General features: G+C 46.9%; 2 protein-coding genes across 11 annotated transcripts; one reads left to right on the top strand and one right to left on the bottom strand.

The window, feature by feature from the left end:
- Window positions 1–976: 976 nt before the first annotated feature.
- On the bottom strand, window positions 977–11,394 carry LOC122366761 (zinc finger protein 853-like). Of its 10 annotated transcripts, none has more exons than XM_043339318.1 (8): window positions 9,847–9,976; window positions 9,355–9,505; window positions 8,832–8,904; window positions 5,461–5,602; window positions 4,367–4,446; window positions 3,565–3,775; window positions 1,922–3,288; window positions 977–1,889 (listed from the first exon to the last, which is right to left on the bottom strand). In XM_043339318.1, exons 2-7 carry the CDS (start codon window positions 9,482–9,484, stop codon window positions 1,966–1,968), a joined length of 1,959 nt encoding a protein of 652 aa, XP_043195253.1. In that variant the 5' UTR covers window positions 9,485–9,505; window positions 9,847–9,976; the 3' UTR covers window positions 977–1,889; window positions 1,922–1,965. The 10 variants fall into 10 exon arrangements, with proteins under 10 accessions (XP_043195253.1, XP_043195252.1, XP_043195254.1 ...); XM_043339317.1 differs by having other exon boundaries at window positions 977–1,903; window positions 1,936–3,288; XM_043339319.1 differs by lacking the exon at window positions 9,847–9,976 and adding an exon at window positions 11,290–11,394 and having other exon boundaries at window positions 977–3,288.
- Window positions 11,395–11,912: 518 nt separating this feature from the next.
- On the top strand, window positions 11,913–17,130 carry LOC122366760. The gene is made up of 7 exons (XM_043339316.1): window positions 11,913–12,324; window positions 13,342–13,500; window positions 13,939–14,096; window positions 14,402–14,473; window positions 14,820–14,957; window positions 15,454–15,559; window positions 16,009–17,130. Exons 2-7 carry the CDS (start codon window positions 13,358–13,360, stop codon window positions 16,175–16,177), a joined length of 786 nt encoding a protein of 261 aa, XP_043195251.1. The 5' UTR covers window positions 11,913–12,324; window positions 13,342–13,357; the 3' UTR covers window positions 16,178–17,130.
- Window positions 17,131–20,054: the final 2,924 nt, after the last annotated feature.

Here is a 20,054-nt window from a genome sequence, read left to right as displayed (position 1 = left end):
GGCAGAATCTCCCAAATATTACATCACTATTATCTCTGGCCTAGAAGAGGCGATACCCCGCTCCAGTGGCACCTATAGTGGCGGAGATCAGTACTACATCACCGTCCTTCAACCGTCTGAAAAACGCAGTGGGGAAGGCGAAGGATTGAAGACCGGCGTAACAGGCCCAATCATCATAGGTGAAGGAGATGAAAATAATCAGGAAGCCTCAGCAAACACAGAAGAGACTAGCACCAACAATGAACCAACCATCGACGAAACTCCAGTTGAAATTCCGACTGAAGGAGGCGAAGAAGGCGATGAAGAAAGCATTGATCTGGAGCTCCCAGTGAATATCATACCTACCACCATTGAGCCTCAGGTTTTCAGTGCGGCAATCGCTCCGAGCTGTGCATTCGGTTTTGAGGAGTGCGGCACTGGCTGTTGCCGCAGTTTCTCGTCGTCACAGAGCGAGTGTCCACCGGACTTTGTCACGCTAAGGGGACAGTGTTTTCCGCTGTGATTTAAACCACGATTGAGAGATTGTTCTCCGCTGAGAGGCGCAAGTTTCTCAACAGTTAACACTGCAAGTTTTCACCACGATCGTGGGCCAGAATTTCCGCTAAAAATAGGACTTCTTCATGACAGCAGCGTAACGCCCCCAGCTGATTGAAGTGCTTCTTGTAAAAGCAGGACTGCTGAAAATAGTGAGACGGTGCCACAGCGTATTGATAATTATGCCTACTGTTACGATGTTCATCCAGAAAAAGTACCCAACCCAGCAATGTCTCACGCTGATTGCGAACTAATATGCGAATATGCTTCCCTTCAAATAAGCCGTAACCACACTGTGTCAACTCCTAGTTATAGTGTTCCTTTTGGACCACCGCAAAGTGTATCCCCACCCATTTTAAGGTTTCTGATGCATCGATCATACGACGCATGCCTATACTCGATGCCAGCTTCAAAGCAATACCGGTACATAAAACATAACGGATGATATGCGCATGAAGTCTCTGTATTATATCATATGGTCATGAAAATGCAACCAGCAAGTCGAAGATGACATTGAAAGGTTTCAACAAAACATATACAAATCGGCTCCCATAGCACACAGGATGGAAAATGAAAGTAACGCGAATACACCCAAGAGAAACTTAACTAGAAATCAACATGCAATCTTGCGAACTTAGGAAATGTGCGCATCGAAAACAAAACAAACGTATTTCACACATCACAGGTGCACCACTGATATCCATTAAAATACACCAGTGCCTACACAACTAACTTAGGTCTCATGACAATTGAGCGAACATAACTCGCCCAAAGCCAAAAAAGGCCACACATCAACCTCATTCCCATCGGACACAGACTGAATTGTGGATGATCCCCCAATTGACTGATCTATCGATAACCTGCTCCACAGATATTCTCCCAAGTGATCGCATAATGTCACCAATGATAGCTCCAAACGGAATGCATCGAGCCGCATACAAACAGAAATCAGAGCAGATAGCTAACCGAGATGCTTTGGAATTCATGCATTGCCAAAATTACAATTTCTTAAATCGGCCCTAGATTGATCGTAGTCTGGAATATTAACACAAAATTCACCGTGCATGAAGACGTAATGTGGGCACATATTCTACGAATCGAGGCACGATTGCATCCAACTTATTAACCTACATGAGAAGGTAATGATTACTCCTCCCTCCCCCCCCCCCCAACACACACTCCAGAGCCTCGCCGTCAGAGACAATGTCGCGTTCGGGATGAAATGACTTCAGTATGACATGCGCTTGGCCTGTGCCCTTTCAATATGATGTAATGAATCAGCGTCACACTGACGCGTTATCAGAGTCTAAACATCAGTGACATTACGTCAATCCTTTTCATCACCGCGGCTCCATCTCAGGGTCGTGAGGCATCACCGCGGCTCCATCTCAGGGTCGTGAGACCACATTGCTTCACAGCAGCGGCAGCTGTCTACTGATCGTCCTTCACCTTTGCTCTAGAAGCACTGGTCAAAATATTGGGACGGGCTGGAGGCTCGTCCTCCTCCTCTTCATTCTCTTCCTCCTCAGCTACAGCAGCGTCCTCCTGTCCTCCCGCCGCGGCTCCATCGTCCTCAATATCCGCGATGAGGATAGTCTCTGCTTCGATCTTGTGCAGATTCCTCATGTGTTTGACCATGTCACCCTCGAAGCGAGTACTCCAGTCACCACATAGCTGACACACGTAGAGATCCGATAGGGGCGCTGCGCTGTCACAGGTATGTCTGTCACGACCAGCCCATGAGCCGAAGCAGCGTCCGCAGTTTCCACACCGGTACATCTCGCCCGGGCGGTGGTCAGAGTCGCGAGGGATTTCTCCGTGAAGACCGTGCTTCAGGAACTCGTGGTTGCGTAGCTCACGTTTGAAGGGATACCTGGCTGGACAGAGGCTACACTGCATTGGTCGTTCGTGGCACCTCATGTGCCCATCCAGAGTATCCGATCTGGCAAACTTTTTGCCGCACACGCGGCATTGTACGCCGCCAATACCATGTTTGCGCCACAGATGCATCGAGAGCTGCTTCTTTCTGGCGAAAGTTGCTCCACAATGATCACATGGTTGTCCGGCACCATGCATCACTTGACGATGTTCAGCCAGTGCATGTCGACTCACCAACCTCTTCCCACATATATCGCAGTGGTGAGGCCGCACCATCGTATGGAAGCGATTGATGTGACCCTGTAGATCCACCTTGATGAATTTCCCACAGTACTGACATGGCCCTGAACGAAGAGCTACGCTGTCGGGCAGCCGGGGTCGGCCGCGGCGGCGCTTGCCGGGCATCTGTCCCGCTCCTCTTCCTGCGCCGCTGGAGGTCCCAGAGTCCTCATTTTCCTCATCCTCCAGTGTTGTTTCCTGCCCCAGCGCGGCACCCGCCTCCTCCATCACAACCTCTACCGCGACCGCGGCGGGGCGCTGGGTACTGCCTCCCGGAGCACCCGGTAGCTCCCCCACCTCATGCTGGAAGTATTCATGTCGAGCTAGCGCTTCGGGGGACGAAAACACCCTCTCACACTCTGAACAAGGGTATGGTTGGACGCCTGGTCCGGCGCGAGGGGGGACAATGCCATCGGCAGATGCTTCTACCACTGCGTGGACTAGCCCGCTACCTGCAGCGCCGGGGGTCTGAGTGATCCATTCGTCTCGGCGTGAGAGATACGCCTCGACAGTGTCTTCCTCTCGAGGCAGGACGTCGCCTTCGCCACTGATGATGTAGCGCACCGCAGGCGGCGGCTCCGGGAGTGGCAGGCCCAGCTGGGGGCGGCAAGGGAGAGGGAGTGTTACAGAGAGTGGTGTCAAAGGGGAGGCGTCTTGGGGAGAGGGGCGCCACAGTGCGTGATGTCACAAGGTGGTCAGCGTTACGGGGGCAGTGTCATGGGGGGGGGCGGGGGTCATGAGAGTGCAATCATGAATAAAGTGTCAGTTGGGTGGTGTTACGGGCATGTCACAGGGGTGGACAGGTGACTCGGGGGGGGGGGTGCGTTGCCACAGCGGACATTAGTTAGCAAGAGGAAATGACTCATTCCTCACCCCGGGAATTCCAAGCATGCCGTGCTGTGCGTCGGCTCGCAGCGCCTTCAGGGCCGCCTGCACTTCATCCTCCTGTCCCTCGGTCTCTCCGTCTGCTGGCTCCTTCTCCTCAGCAGCTGCCGGCGGCTGCAGCAGCTGCTGGCTGCGCGTGAACCGCTCCAGCAGCTGTCCTCGCAGCAGCTGCACCTGCTGTTCACGCTCCTCAAGTTCACTGCAGAGGGATGGACAGGAGTTACGTCATGTAACAATGCCTAAACAAATAAGGCAGGTGCGGTACAAGTCAACGACAAAAGACATAATAAAGGGACGACTGATGGCATTTAAGAAAGCTTTATACGACAAATGACGCCAAAGGTGAAAAAAAAAATGATGAGCATCGGCACTGCAGCGAACTTACACCTACGCCAGTAAAGTAGCGACACCTACTGCTAAGTTTCGCAACCGAGGCCTACACTGGAGCAAACTAGGTGGTAAGCTGGTAGCTGGTGAAAGTGAGGATTCTATCCAGATGATCGAAAACGGCAAACTCAACACATCATATCCGCTGAGTACTGACTATAGCTGTTCTCAGAAAGTATTGACACACCTGCTAGGAGTTCTATACATCGAGCGACAAAACGAATTAAAACTGAGCTTAAACTGACGGGATTTCACACTGCACTTATAGCCGAGCCAAGAAACGGACAAATATTTCTTCCCAAGGAACGATTACCCCCCCCCCCCAACTCCCAAGAAATATCCCTGATACACACACACCATGCATAGATTAAGCAATAACCGGAAACTTGATAGCAATTCTTACCGTACGAGGGCGGCACAGACGGGACAAAGCAACTCAAACTTGGCGGCGGCGTCCAGATCCATACCCAGTGCACCGGTTATCTGACGAAAACAGGCGGTCAGGTCGGGTCACATTTGGACAGTGATAATCAGGGGAATCCACCACATGCTTTAGCATTGGCCAAATTATTACCAGGTGAATAGCTATTCAGAATCTACTTAAAAGATTCACAATCATTTCACAGACACGGCTATTATCCGGGTCTCATTCAATACAACACTACAACAGATGGGGATACCTTATTACGGAGCGAGCGAAGCGAGCGTAGTCTTTCCTTAGATTAACGGAAATTTCTGAGTATGAGCGGCCGGCCGGCCGGCCGTGGTCACGCTTTTGCGAGGCTTATATCTCAGCAACCACTTGACCGATTTACACGCGGTATTTTTTGTAGGGTAGCTTCATTCCTTCTACCAAGTATTGGACTATTCCCGATGCATGTGGGTGACCCCTTATGCACGTGCCACGTGCAAAACGAAGAGGTGTCAGTTTTGTAATTGTTGCAATATCTCGGTAACTACTTGGCCGATTGCGCTGAAAGTTGGCATGTAGGTAGGCACCCACTAGGCACTGCATATACATGTGCCAGAGTTGGGGTGCTGCTGCACGTGCGCACGTGCAGGGGTCGTTTCCAGATCTCGGGAACGGCTGGACCGATTGCGCTCAAATTTGGTACACGGTTGGGGACCGGTTAGTAGGGTGCCGTGCACAAGTCAGTTGGGACCCATTTTGCACGTGCGCACGTGCAGGGTGCCGCTTCCAGATCTCGAGAACGGCTGGGCCGATTGTGCCCAAATTTGGCACATCGCTAGAGACCAGTTAGTAGGGTGCCGTGCACAAGTCAGCTGGAGGTACCCCCTCGCAATTTCGCACGTGCAAGGCCCACCCTCTCGCTCGCTCCGTTAGTCGCCCCAAAAGGCGTTATACTGGTAACTTATAAGAAATATGGCGTAAGACACATAACATGGCCGGTGTAAAAGCTCCAGAGCAAGACTATCGAGCTCGACTAAACCGAAACTCGTTTTATGACACACATCGCCAGACGCGTCATGTCTCACCAGCTGGGCAGGCTTGTCCCCATGCTCTGCCACATATCCATTGAGTCGATTGTAGGCCTTGGCGGCGGCCGGGGCCGGAGAGCAGGGGTCCCAGCAGACCACGCACCGGCACACGTCATCCGGGTCCAGGTCGGGGCCGAGACTGCCGGTGGGGGAGGGGGGGGGGTAAGTCAGTCATGGGCCGATACTGGTTAGAAACACTGGCTATCAATTCAGACTTGTGATCAGCTCAGTTGAGCCGGCTCAAAAATCAGCTCAGCTCATGAGCCGGCTCAACATTTTGCCAAATTGTTGAGCTGTGAGCTGAGCCGGCTCAGTAATGCATTGAGCTGAGCTGCTGTCTGAGCTGAGCTGAATGAGCTTGAGCTGAGCTGAGCTGAATGAGCTTGAGCTGAGCTGAGCTGAGCTGAGCTGAGCGAGCTGAGCTGAGCTGATTGAGCTGAGCGAGCTGAGCTGAGCTGAGCTGAGCTGAGCTGATTGAGCTGAGCTGATTGAGCTGAGCTGAGCTGAGCTGATTGAGCTGAGCTGAGCTGAGCTGAGCTGAGCTGAGCTGAGCTGATTGAGCTGAGCTGATTTAGCTGAGCTGAGCTGATCCAGTTCTAATTCTTTTCAGTTCATGCTTGGAAATTAACTCAGGATTTGATGCTTCAGCTATGAGCTAGCTATGGAGTGAGCAATTACACTGCCTTCGTGATCGCACTTAAAAATATCAAAACTCTAAAGAAATCAATATTAATCACTAATCAAGCTTAATTTATTTCATCCATGTTGCATGGAAATTGGAAGACCAGGGTCTTGGCCAATTTACAGGCTAATACAGCCAGTCTCAAGTTTCAAGTCTGACTGCAAGATGAATACCTACTGTCAGGCTTTGATGCTTCGCCTTCACACTCTGCTCCGCAATGTACAATTCAGCATTCTTCACTTTGTTATTTAAGCAGTTATTTAAATTAATTTTATCGATAAGGGTTCTTACCTCTGCATAAAATATTTACAATTAGGAATTAGCAAATGTTCCTCTTCGTTGGTTGAATGTGGGCTAAGCAACCATATCCTATTGAAAGTGGGGTGGGGCAGAGGCGCTAACTGGAACTCTCACCTTCTGATGTCCATAATATGGGAAAAGCTCCCTTATTCACACGCCGACTATGAATTCTAATTGTGTTGACATTGCCTTGGTTGAGATCAGGGTGGTGTTTGGTTTCACTCAAGGTTTCACTGATAACAGCACGCTGCTATCACACGTGTCAAATGGGGTTTCCATGGAGATATAAACAAACTCTTATCTCCAAGTTCCAACACTACCCCAAAATGTAACGTCAGCTCCTGGCAGGGTGCCAAGAGCGGGTGGCGGCGTGGGCGTGCTGCTCTCGGCCGTGAAACACCGCCTAGTTGAGATGATTCCATGGCGTTTTTTTCGTCTAGCAGATTTTCGTCCGACTTTTCTTCGTCTGGCATTTTTTCGTCTGTACATTTTTTTCGTCTGTAAACTTTTTCGTCCAGACTTTTTTCGTTCGTATATTTTGAACTTATGTTATGTTAACATCGCGGGTGCACACTCTGATAACATGTGATAACACTGCCAAGAACAGTCCATTTCATGTAACTATAGTCTGAGTCCAAGTAGACGCACGACTCGCAAAGTCTCAAGGTCTTAATGAGCTTATCTCTTTTGCCCATTGTGTAAGTTGCCTCGCTCCTTGTTAGAGGAGACTTACTTATGCGCCAAGAGTTGGTCTGTTTTTTAACCCTCGCCCGTATTGGTGTTTTTCCAGCCGCGAACGTATAAGGGGGCGGGGGTCCGTTGGACCCCCCCTTGCCGTTTCGTCCCTGATCGAGCTAGAGCTTCGCGGAAAAAACGAGCGTGCTGCCCGCGACGAGAGGAAGCCGATGATACCCAATTTTAAGGTCCTAGGTTATCGGTTGACCTTCCAGGTCAGGTCAATGACCCAAAAGTCGGGAAAATCGGGACCTGTTAGAACGTCGTAAAACGTGGCTGCTATGGGGTTTTTCGGGGTGCTGATCACGAATATCATGTTAGTTATGATCACTGATGATGTCTTTATGCATTGAGGCCAGGTCGGGTCAGGTCAGGTCAACCAGTAAGGATTTTGCCGGGTATTCGTAATTCGTAGTAGCCTCTGACAGCTTCGTAACATGTTACGAAGGCACCAAAACTGCTTCGTAAATGTTCAAATGGTTGCTAAATTCGAATTCAGCTCCAAAAACTAGCCTAGAAACATGTAAAACTCGAAAAAGTGAACCGAGGTCATCAAAGGTCAATGACCTGACCTGACCTTCCGGTGACCTTGACACCCACCCTAATGCATGGGAGCAACATCATATGCCATGTTTGAACACTTGAAACCACAAAAAGACTGCTAACGCGCGGCTAATGCGAGCCGACATACGCCGAATCGCGATTCCGGCCAAACATGGTCTCGAAAAGTAGGTCACAGGTCAAAGGTCATTAGGGTCAGGGTCATGAAATTTTCAGGATAGGTGTAAAATTGATTATCGCGAGGGTACTGAAAGTTTCGTCGCGATCGGCCGCTTTTTACGCGAGTTATTCGCGAAAAACAGGGGGGTCCGTTCGACCCCCCCCCCCCCCCCTACACGGGCGAGGGTTAAGCATGTCCGATTTAAAAAGAACGACTGAGCGATCTAAGCGTGAATTTAACTGAGCGGAAACTGAGCTAAGCTGAATTGAGCGGAAACTGAGCTGAGCTGAACGGGAACTGAGCTGAGCTGAGCTGAGCGGAAACTGAGCTGAGCTGAGCGGAAACTGAGCTGAGCGGAAACTGAGCTGAGCTGAGCTGAGCGGAAACTGAGCTGAGCTGAGCTGAGCGGAAGCTGAGCTGAGCTGAGCTGAGCGGAAACTGAGCTGAGCTGAGCTGAGCGGAAACTGAGCTGAGCTGAGCTGAGCGTGAGCGGAGCACAGCCGGTTTGAGCGGAGCGTGAGCTGAGCTGAGCCGTGTTAAACTGAGCGGGAGCTGAGCGGGAGCGGATAAAACGGAGTTGAGCTGAGCGAGCTCACTTTTTTCTTGAGCTGTCACAAGTCTGGCTATCATATCTTTTTAGGATGATTAGGCAGGGTAATGAATGCTCCACCAGATTGGTGACAGAAGGGGTTCATGGGGCGTACCTTGATTTATCATCATTAAAGGCAGCTATCAATGAGTTACATGAAAGTTAAGCATGTAAGCATTTGGAAAGTTTGAACTGTTGAAATGCTCACATCTGTTTGCCATTTCCAAAGCATAGTTTTTAAGCGGTACAAGACTTATCTCCACTGTTACCCCATGGGATGTCATGGCATTTACCTTGACTCAAATAGTAAATACAAAATGTCAAATTATTCAGCAGCTTACCCATTGGCCTTTGTTCCATCCTCGCTCTCTGATGCGGTGCCGCCCGCCAGTGCCGCCTCAGAATCATACTCCTCTGAAAACCCAGACCCAGATGGTACAGTCAACTGAGAGGAACACCCTCACAGTCAGCCTGCATAGTCAGCAACCCTATAGCAATCATTGGTATCAGTAGCCAACATCTCTGGTCTTGTAGTGCTCCATGACTTGTTCCTAGTGACTTAATGGCATTGAATTGGTTGAATTAAAAGCCAGCCTACAGTTGCTTTGACAGCTAACAAAAGAACGAAACTTCATTCAACTGTGTAATAGTTTTGCACATTACATAATACATTGTGACTATATTGATATTGCAGGATGTCAGCATTATTAAGTGACCTGTTTCATTAACTATTTCAGAGCCAGTTGCCTATATTTGATTTTGTCAATTATCCTATACACTATTACGCACATCATAGCGTGCCAAGTTTTGCACACTGTTTTTCGATGTTCAGGCTAACTTGCTCAGATCTTAAACACGACTCACCATCAGAGAGAGGGTCTGGGCCGACCATTTTCTGGACAACTCGCTCAAATGCCTGTCCCTGGATCTCGCCATACTTGGTGTTCTTTTTTATAATGCGCCCACTACTGCTGCGTGGCACCGATGATGCCATAGTTCACTTCAAAGGTGGAAGCTAAGGACAGAAAAAGCTTAATGGTGACGAAGTCTAACATATCAATAACAGTAATAGGTGCATGCAAAGATTTAATTTGCTTCAACAATTCCTTGGCTTTAGCAACTGCCACAAATTTAAAAATGTATGTTAGCAGGTAAATTAGCACACATATCATGGCTATTTTTGCACCCTTTAAAAAAAAAAAAACTGGAAAAAATCACAGAATACAAACATAAGTAGCTCATTTTTTACAATAAAAATAACCATAAGCTTGGTATTGGTATAACTTGTCATAATTGGACATAAGCTTGGGATGGCAGGCCATAAGCAAACATTAAAATGACATCCAAAATAATTACCGAAAATAGTCTATCTCATTCATAATGATCCAAGAGTGATCTGAGAATTACTTATTATGATGTGATAAAACATAAGCATTTTATTTACAATTTTCAATTACAAAAGCGGGAAAAAATGTGTAATCCAAAAATGCGCAAGAAATGTCGCAACCTCGTTTAAATTGGAGAAATAAATTGTTCTTGGAATTCGCGCAATTCAATAATTTCAGCGCTGCGCACTGAACTCTATAATGTGGAATGCGCATCGGCCGCCAAATGGTGTCCAACGGTGCCGCCATGTTGCGCAGACCAGAAAGCGGCCGCCGCCTGTGCTGGGGAATAGGGAATTCGGGACCTCGATTTACGTTTGCGGTCGCTGCATCCGTTACGCTCAAGCTATGTGGACACGGAACCCGGCATCTTACGCAGAATTGAGTGGAGAACAAGATGAAATCCTAAAAAATCATCAGCTATAAGGAACTAATACGTTAAACCCTTATAAGTCAATGGGGAAATATGAAAATTGTTATTTTGGCGCCGAGAATGATCTGAAACTATCTCAAGCATATAAAATCATGATTTCATGCACTCTTTGCAAGGTTCTATGCTTCATATTTGCACTGTTGCCCTTGCGTGACGTCATTTGTGACGTCACAAGGGTCACCATTTTTCTTCAATAACTCCCGATCAAATTGAGCTAGTGAGTCGGGAAAGCCACCAATGGACTCAGGAAGACCTGCCGAATCGAATGATATGCGACATGACCTCTTTCGACCAACTTCGTGACCTGGGGGTGCTGACCTGACCTTGACCTGAGGTCAACACCCTAAGTTGACCTGACCCGAACAAAAAGCATATCACTCGATGCGCCTGAGCTAGCTGAACACGATGATGCCAAAATCGCGGCTCTACGGCCATTTTTGGCGAAGTTATTTACCAAAAACCGAACCCGTGCCTTAGATCACTTGACCTGACCTCAGAGGTCACCGGTTGACCTGAGACCCTTACAGCGGGTTCCTACCAGTCACTCTGCATTATACTTTGCCGCATACGACCACTTTACCGCTTAATTCTAGTTTAATTAGCGGTGCATTAGCGAGGTGGGTTCAATCAACCCCCTCGGCCGGGGCAAATGTAGGTCAGGCGAGTGAATTTGAGGAATTCTGAAGATACGATCGTGTTCCCCACTCAATTCTGCGTAAGATGCCGGGTTCCGTATCTACGTAACTTGAACGTAACGGATACGGCGGCCGCAAACGTAAATCGAGGTCCCGAATTCCCTATTCCTCAACACAGGCGGCAGCCGGTTTCTGGTCTGCGCAATATGGCCGCCACCGTTAGACACTACGGCCAATAGGGTTGAAGCGGCATTGCTCCCCGTGGCGCTGCGCTAAGCTATTGACGCATACTTAATCAAAGCCAGCCTTGAGGGCATTGCAAAGATGATGAAAAGATTGCGCTCACCAACACCGATATTTTCCTTATCAATAAATACGCTATCACATTTGACGATCCCAAAGAGCTTTGTCCTCAACTGTAACGTTTGTAGGTGGCAGCACTGGACAATAAAAGATTCCTCAGCATTTGCACACCGCACTATTTTACTGCAAAAATTTACCTCAATTAAAATGCCTGAAATTGCAATGTTTCAGGCTGAAAATTAAGTATTCAGAAGCCTGGTGAGAGCTCATATTTGGTCGTACGGCATACCATATACAATGCAACTGCCAACTGCACACGGTGACGGCACGGCTCCACAGTGCACGACTGCTGTCTGTGACCGCAACGCAACCGCAGTCAAACCGCAGCCCAGCCCGCACCGTTAGGACCCTGCTCCCGACACAGTCGACTGCTCAGAGCTCTGTCGGGCGGGTTCTCGTCGTGTCGTGCATAGCTCTATCAGCATAAAGTACGATGGCCAATCCAGCGGTCCCACCGGTCGCAGCTCTGTCGGGCGGGTCCTCGCTGCGCCATGTGCAGCTCTATCAGCACAGGGCACTGTCGTTAGCCCGGTCGGTCACTTTTCGGGGCTCTGTTGGACGGGCTCTCATCGAACCGTGCGCAGCTCTATCAGCACAGTGTATAGTGGCCAGACGAGGCGGTCGCTCAGGGCCACCCGTCACGTCCCCGCAGTCGCAGTGCGGATTGCCCTGGCACTAGCGGCTGTGAGTGTATATTTGTAGCGTGGCTTTTGATTGTTTTCTATTATTTCACTTGTTGGGGTAGTATCGAGGTTGCCGAGAATCCCTCCGCTAGTGCATTGTGTAAGGTTGTGAACCACAATTTCATAAATCCAACAGAAGAGTGAAACTTTCATCTGTGAATGCTGATAGTTTTTGGAGACCATTGCATTGACGGGCAAGACGGTCTGAGAGTCCACACGAGGTCAGCTGTATCGCAGAAGATTGGAGGGTGAGCTGGGCCCGGCAGGGCGGATGAACCACTTCTTCGGCAGGTGGACGGCTTACGAGATCTGCCCCACTTGACTCCATAAATCAGGTTCGTGCACTGCTCCTGACCTACCTATAGGTACCGACATACAGTATTACAGTGTATTACGCACGTCATGCAATGAGCGATGTGGAGCCTTTAAGTTTTGACGGCTCAGGCGTTGGCCAACTATTCCACCTCCGGCTGCGAGTAAAGTGTTCCGTCTTCCGACTCCGGTTCCACTCCAAGCCTGGATTTCTGCCTATTTTGTCACGTTTCACACTGGTTCAGTGAAAAAACCTTTTCGGTTTTCCCTATCTGCTGAATACCGACATTTGTTTAGCAACCAGTCTGCAGTCACACGGTCTGTCTCGGCTCTCAACCTTGTTCATTTGACACCATATTTGTTTATTGCACGATGCAGGTCTGCTAATCGAACGTGTGCATTTGGAGTCAACGGGATACAGTGTTGCAACTGTGTCAGACACCATACAGATGCTTGGATGCTGAGCTTCGGAAAGAACACTATATAATTATCCCGAACACATTATCCCGAACACGTTTCTCTATTCGTGTACCATCCAGAAGCACTCGCTACCGTGCTGCTTTTTTCGAGCCTGTCGCCAGAGTGAATACTATTAAAAACGGCATGTTGTAGATTACCCAGACTCACCAATGTTTTTCTTGCACGCTGCCCTACCGTTGATATGTTCTGTGACGGCAAGGCGACGATTATCGCACGACTAGCCAGGTGCCTGACAAGTGACCATCTGTAATGTTGTGACGCATATTTATTTATTTATTGTTTGTGTTTTATCTACTCGACTTTGCCTATCATTGGGAATCTGTCCTGTTGGCAATAAACTGAATAAATACAAATACAAAATACAAATACATAGCTAAAAGTCTACAAAAATTTTCACGATACAACTTCAGTCATTCGTAAGCTAAGATACAGATACGTCAGTCAACAGAAACCATCGCATCTCGATTTCACGATTTAATTTTCCCCACAAATTTCCTCAAATGTGTGCAGACCAGCAAAGCTACAGCACTTAAACACGTCGTTTACCTGTTTTTCCACAGCGAGTAAGCGATCACCATGTCGCTCCACGGTGGAACTCAGATGGACAGTAAGCAGGCTGCCCGGGCGGTCATCTTCGAGAGGAAGCTGCTTATACTCTGTCTGTGGCTGGCGGCGATGAGTCTGCTCACATGGATCGTATCCATATCGACTAACTACTGGTCGGTACTGCAGTATTTGTGCTTATTTCATGTCTTATTGCTAGGATAAGGTAATTATTTATGCATGTGCTAGGAGCATTTATTCGTGTAAAATAGACTTTTACCTACAGTACGGGATACTGCATTCCGTCAGCGCATAAATTACTGTTATGAATAAAATACAGCATAAAACGAAGCAAAGCGTGGCTCCGCTCATGTAGAAAAAGTGTTGAATTAAATGGATATGTCGACATTCTTTATGGAACAGTTTGCTTCGGGGTAGCTCTTTCACTCTTCGTATCTCTCCTTGCTGATTCTCTGTTGGTTCCGTCGTTAACTCTTGTAAACCGTGACTTTTCCCAAATTTCCTATTCCTGCTCCGTGTTGCTCCGTGTTGCTCCGTGTCTAAACTGGGAGTCAAACTTCACATTTTATACCTGTGACCGGTACCCTCGCCAGGTACGTGACCCGGTGTATTGGAGCAGACGAAGAGGAGCACCCCGGTCTTCCTGACATCAGCCGTGCCGCCCTTCTCTCGGCTCACGGCGGCCTCTGGAAGTCCTGCAAAACCGTGCTGGATAATGATACAAACCTGCCCGGTCAGGCGTTTGTTATAAGTGAGTACGGATGGGATCGTTATTTTTTAGTACCTACGTAAGCTCACGCATATAAGAGTAGAGCTGAATGAACAACACAGCTATAGCTGTGCACTGTCCATCTAATGATTTTTTGCGATGATCGTCAAATGCTACATGTACCAAACGCAATTTAGTCTTGCAAATGGCGTTTGCTTTTACAAATTTCTGCGTTCAAAGCATGTTTCCAGTTCACTCAATGTTTTTGCTGGATGCTGTTTTGCTATTTTTCCTGATATGTCTCGCATAAAGTTTTGACGTCTGTGTTTATCTGTGTCCGTATCCAGCGGCCTGCCGAAACCACAAGGTGTTCAGCGTTCCAGAACTGCCGGCAGACCATCCCATCAACGTACTCATAGGTGAGACCGGGGGCTGCCTTGTGGATGGGGCAAAATGTCCGTTTAATCGGTTTTATTCCATGCCAATACGAATATTCAAGCCACTTTGGAAATAATACCGTTTTCGTTCGTTCGTGACGGTTGCATGTTTAGATTCCTGGTTTACTCGCACCATTTGAAGTTTTGCTACAGCCTTGTCCGTATGTTTTTTTCTGTTCCTAAAGTTTTATAGAAATGTGAGGTTTTCTTTCGCTTGTTTTATCGCCATCACTCGCTATTACATTGACAGAAATAGCCATTTTTAAACCGGTCCGAGTGTAGTGTGCACTAGAGCGAAATAAACAGACGACTGACGTGCCGTCCTCAGGATTCTGGCGGACCAGCCTGGCGTTCTCGGTGCTCTCTGTGCTGATGCAGCTGCTCACCATCTTCTTCTCATGGTACTCGATGCGGGTCCCGCGCTACACCTTCAAACGCCTCACCGGCTGTCTGTACTTCATTTGCGGTGAGTATTACCGCTCTATATCTTGGAACGGCTCATTGGGCTTATGTACTACTAACCTACATCATCTGTGGTGAGTTCAGAATTGTATAGTGAGCTTTGCAGCCGTCTCTGCCGTTCTGTACTAAATCAGTAATGATTTGTGACCATGGGTACCTTCAATCTATATATTCTAACGGCAATAGTTATATGTCATTACCTAGCATAATGAGGCAATGGGTAGTAGACCCCATCGATGTGTCGTTGACAAGCCCTCGATGTTTCGCCGCATGCCATGACTCACCTGCTATTGAATGATGTCTTCCCATCTCCTCCAGTGAAGCCGCCGCTTCCCTATCATTTTGTGTCTCCCATTTCCCCCAAGTGAAACTATCACTCATCAGTCCTATCATTTTGTGTCTCCCCTTCTCTCCTCGTGAAGCCGCCACTCACCTGTGTGTGTGTCTGTAATTATGGTATCACAGGTATGTCACTATCTGTGTCTCCTCTTCTCCCCCAGCCGGTGTGAAGCTGGTCGTGATTCAGGTCCAAGAGTCGGTGGTGAAGTATGAAAACACTGCCAGACCGTCGAAGCTGGACCCTGACCATTGTACCTGGAGCTACGGGTGAGCTGCGACGTCTATTGCGCGTTCTTGTTCTTTTTTTATCGCACTTTACGTTCCTTTGATGGGCTGATGTTGGTTACGACAGCTGATAAACATTGAACAAGAACTCGTGAGAATTTTCTACCTTTAAGGATGAAAAGCCGGTGTTATTTATTCATTCATTTATTTATTTATTTATTTATATTTATTTATCAATTGATTGATTGATTGATTTATCTATTTTTGACGAGGCCGTCTAGATCGAATTCGCTAATGAGTTTGATGGCAATTAGCAAGTGATGTAGCCGTAGGTAGTAAGATTGCTTTCAATTAACTTTTTGTAACACCTTAGACTATCCCAATAAAATGTGCGTTCTTAACTAAGTGATATCGACCAACTCTAAAAACTCCGACCATTTTCACAAACACAAACACTAAACACTGACCGCCTCCTTCATGTCCATCATCAGCTATAGCTTCATCATGGCGCTGGTATGCTTCATCACCAACATCGTCTGTGCCGTCTGCGTGTTCTACACCTCGGGCAAGAAGAAGAAGGTGCATCCTCTCATGGCGACACTTCATCACGATCATGAACATATGGGCGACGACGAGCCAGTCATCTTCTCTGGTAGATAGACGTTTTGTGGGGCGATGGAAAAAGGTAGTGAGTGCGGTGTTAATGGGTGAGTGTGACGCTATTTGAAAGCGTGACGTCAGTTGAGAGTGTGACACTCGTTTATTAGTGTGACATTTGTCACTGATGTTAGTAACAGTGTGATGTCAGATGTCAGTGAGGCATCAGCATAAAGATGGTGACGTCTGATTTTCAGAGGGTCCCTGTCCAGTGTCCATGGCCGTGGCTAAGATTGTGATATGAACTTCGATGTCAGGTTATTTCAGTACGCCATTGGATTTAATTGGCCTTTTTTTATTTAATGGCGTTTTCAAGCAATGTCATTCCAGGTTTCTTTTGAATTGTGATATAACTACACATTGAATGGTCTTCTTATTGGCACTTGGCAGATATGGCGATTAAGGCACTCGAAATATTGACATTCCGTTTTTGTAGCAAAATACTTCGAAACGATTTGAGGTCACTAATTCACTATTGTTCCAGAACGAATGATTATGTCATGGTCATTTGCTCTAATTTGTATAGATACTAATCGATCGAGGCATACTTTATTTTTATTCCATTGCTGCCGTTACCTATATAACCAATTCGTATTGAATGCTCGACTACTCAATAGTGATTGCATACAGTGCATATATTCAACGATTGAGAAGCTAATGCCTAATAATTCAAAGATGCCAAGCCAAGCATTGTTTTATGCGGGACTAATCGGCGCAATTACTCGGGATAAGAATGGTGTTATTTGCTATATAGAAATAGCCGCAATAACCACGGTATCGACAAAGCGAAACCTTTTTTTTATAGATATTTGTGAAAGATGCGATACTGCTGTGCCGATTTCTGACATTTTTGTGAACCGAGGATCAGTCTATTAAGGTGTACCTTTTTTAGATCTGGTAGTGGGACCAGCGTGTTTTCTACTGTGCTAAGTGCCAATAGACGGTACGATTGTGCATTTTGAGCGTGTTTGCGGGGCCAATAACGTATAAGAGGCTGTACTGCGAAGATAGCAGACCCTTTTCTCATTAATGCAAGGTGACATTATTTGCGTCTTTTATGCAAGGGAGACCAAGTACGACATTTAACCCTCGCCGGACCTATTGGTTTTCTACATATAGCGCCGGCCGAGGGGGGAGGGGCGGGTACGACCCCCCCCCTCGCCGTTTCGCCCCTGGTGGAGTTAACGCGTCGCGGAAAAAAAACGAGCGTGTGCGCCGTTACGAGACGCAGAGATTGGTACCGTAAAGTGGGGCTATTTGAAACGGATTTTACAGTTTTTGGCCTCTCCCTTTAAGACGGTTCATATTCCTTATAGCATGTAAATTGTAAAAATGTAGTTCTCCGTAAGCTCTTTCATATAGGTGCATTTTGGTTCAGCTAGTTATAATGATTAAGGATATTTTTTTAGTTAAAGCCTGTCTCAAATAGCCCCATAGGGTGGGGCTATTTGAGACAGTTTTAGTTACGAAGAAATTGAAGAAAATCGGTCACGCTAGAGATAATTTTTTAAATGCCATGCGATTGGAAATTAAATTTTTATCATTCTGGTAAAAATTGTTTTTGCAAAAACAGTTATATTTCCTTTATATTCAATCTTTTCCTTTTTCGTAGGATGCTTCTGATTTCGGTAGGTTATAAAAGTGCATCACTATATGCTAAGGCTATCATAATATGATGTGACCCTAAACTTTCAAATTTGCAGAATGATCATCAAGGACTATTTTAAAGTCAACAACAGTAACATTTTGAAAGAAAGTTTTTGTATATAGCCCCGGTGGCGTGAAAACAGACATACTGAAAGTCGGTGGGGCTATTTGAGACAGGTTCGCTACCTAATGAAGCACACCGTAATGAAGCAAACGAGCTAAAAGGTTTCCCAAAACATTTAAGTGAATGGTCTGCATGATTCCTTGTTCCATTGCACATCTTCATGCGAAGAAATAACAGAAAAATGTTAAGCGGTTTTGAATTTATGCCAATTTTCCTCGATCGCTGCATGCTGTATCAATTGGCCGGTTACCCTACCACATCAAGCCTACTTGCATAGGCTCACCTAACAGTACGTTCATGTGTTAAATAATCTTATATGGTGTTTTTTTGGTCAACCAAGGTAGACATGTGTTGACTGTCGACTAAGTCAGTGACTGATGAAGCACATTTTCAGCACATATTCATCAGAATAACTAGTTTGGTCACCAGCTAAAGGGTCATTATGTTACACTACGAACATGTAAATATTGCTTGCTGCTAAAAGTACCTACCATGAACCCACTGCACGTTTATGACCACGACCGATTCATCGGTGTTGCTCATGTCGAACGTTCGATGCACTTCAGGTAGATGGTGGTAAGTCTTCTCGGGTGCAATCGCATCACCATTATCAGTAGCTATTTGGCATATCGGTTGAGGTTTGAACAGGTGGGCATCATCGGGATTCTGAGACAATGGGTTACGCAATCGGCAGTAACGTTAACAATGTATAATATTTTCATGAAAAATATGCTTAGCCTATAAGTAAAACGGTAGTAACGATAGATGCAGTGCCGAAGCTGTTAAAATTTCAACTATGTTAAGCGGCAGGTAGGGGTCCTTTTCGAGCAACTTAAATTGTGCGTTTTTCTGTATTTCGTATTTTACACCAAATTTCTTTCAAAACTTTTCGAAATTTTTCAAAAAGGGTATTCAGGTCATTCACTGTTCAATTCCACATCAGCCTAAGCAAAAATGACGAAAAAATATCAAACAGTTTTCATTTTAGAGCGATTTTACTAAACCACTACCTTACTGTCTCAAATAGCCCCACTGTCTCAAATAGCCCCACTTTACGGTACCCGATTTTAAAGGTCCTAGGTCAACCGGTGACCTCTGAGGTCAAGTCAAGTGCCCCTAGGTACGGTTCAGTTTTTGGTCAATAACTTCGCAAAAAACGGCCGCAGAGCCGCGATTTTGGCAGCATCGTGTTCGCCTCGCTCCGGCGCGTCGACTGATATACTTTTTGTTCGGTTCAGGTCAACTTAGGGTGTTGACCTCAGGTCAAGGTCAGGTCAGCTCCCTCAGGTCACGAAGTTGGTCGAAAGAGGTCATGTCGCATACCATTCGATTCGGCAGGTCTTCCTGAGTCCATTGGTGGCTTTCCCGACTCGCTAGCTTAATTTGATCCAAAGTTATTGACGAAAAACTAATATGACCTTGATGACGTCATAAATGTCACGCAAGGTCAACGTTGCAAAAGTGACGCATCTAACCTTGCAAGGAGTGCATCAAATCACGATTCTGTGTGCTTGAGATAGTTGGAGGTCGTTCCCGGTGCCAGAATAGCAGTTTTCATTTTTCCCCATTGACTTATAATGGTGAGGTCACGAAAATGACCTGACCTGATTTGACCTTTAGGAAAAATCCGAGATATACTAGTTGTGAGACCATAATGGATACTAGATCCTGCAAGTTTCATTTCCCTGTGACATCTCCTCTGGCAGTGAGGGCGTTGCGAAGTTGCGACATCTGAAGACCGTGCAGAGGTTCACTTATGACGTCATAACTCATAGGTCAGTGACCTGACCTGACCCAAAAATGTGGTTGGTGTCAAAAGATCCGGCTTGAATCAAAGGTCAGGTATGCCAAGTTTCAGCTCTCTATCGCCAGCGTGTTCGGAGCTATCGCGAAAAAAAACCTATGGGACCCCCCCCCCCGCCCCGGCCGGCGAGGGTTAGAACATTGCTGTTTCAATATCCCATTGCCGTATCTTCAAGCGTTTTCTTGCGGAGTTAGTATTGCAGCGGTGGGCTTGTGATGTCACTGCTATATAGTCGCCGTCAGTTGAATAGCAATGAATGAATCTATGAATTTTTAGATGAAATGCAAAGTTGCAAAAGGTGAATA

This window comes from Amphibalanus amphitrite, unplaced genomic scaffold (genome assembly GCF_019059575.1).
Source record: "Amphibalanus amphitrite isolate SeventyFive unplaced genomic scaffold, NRLGWU_Aamphi_draft 000829F_arrow, whole genome shotgun sequence".
Lineage (NCBI taxonomy): Eukaryota > Metazoa > Arthropoda > Thecostraca > Balanomorpha > Balanidae > Amphibalanus > Amphibalanus amphitrite.
This window is presented reverse-complemented; position numbering and strand designations above follow the sequence as displayed.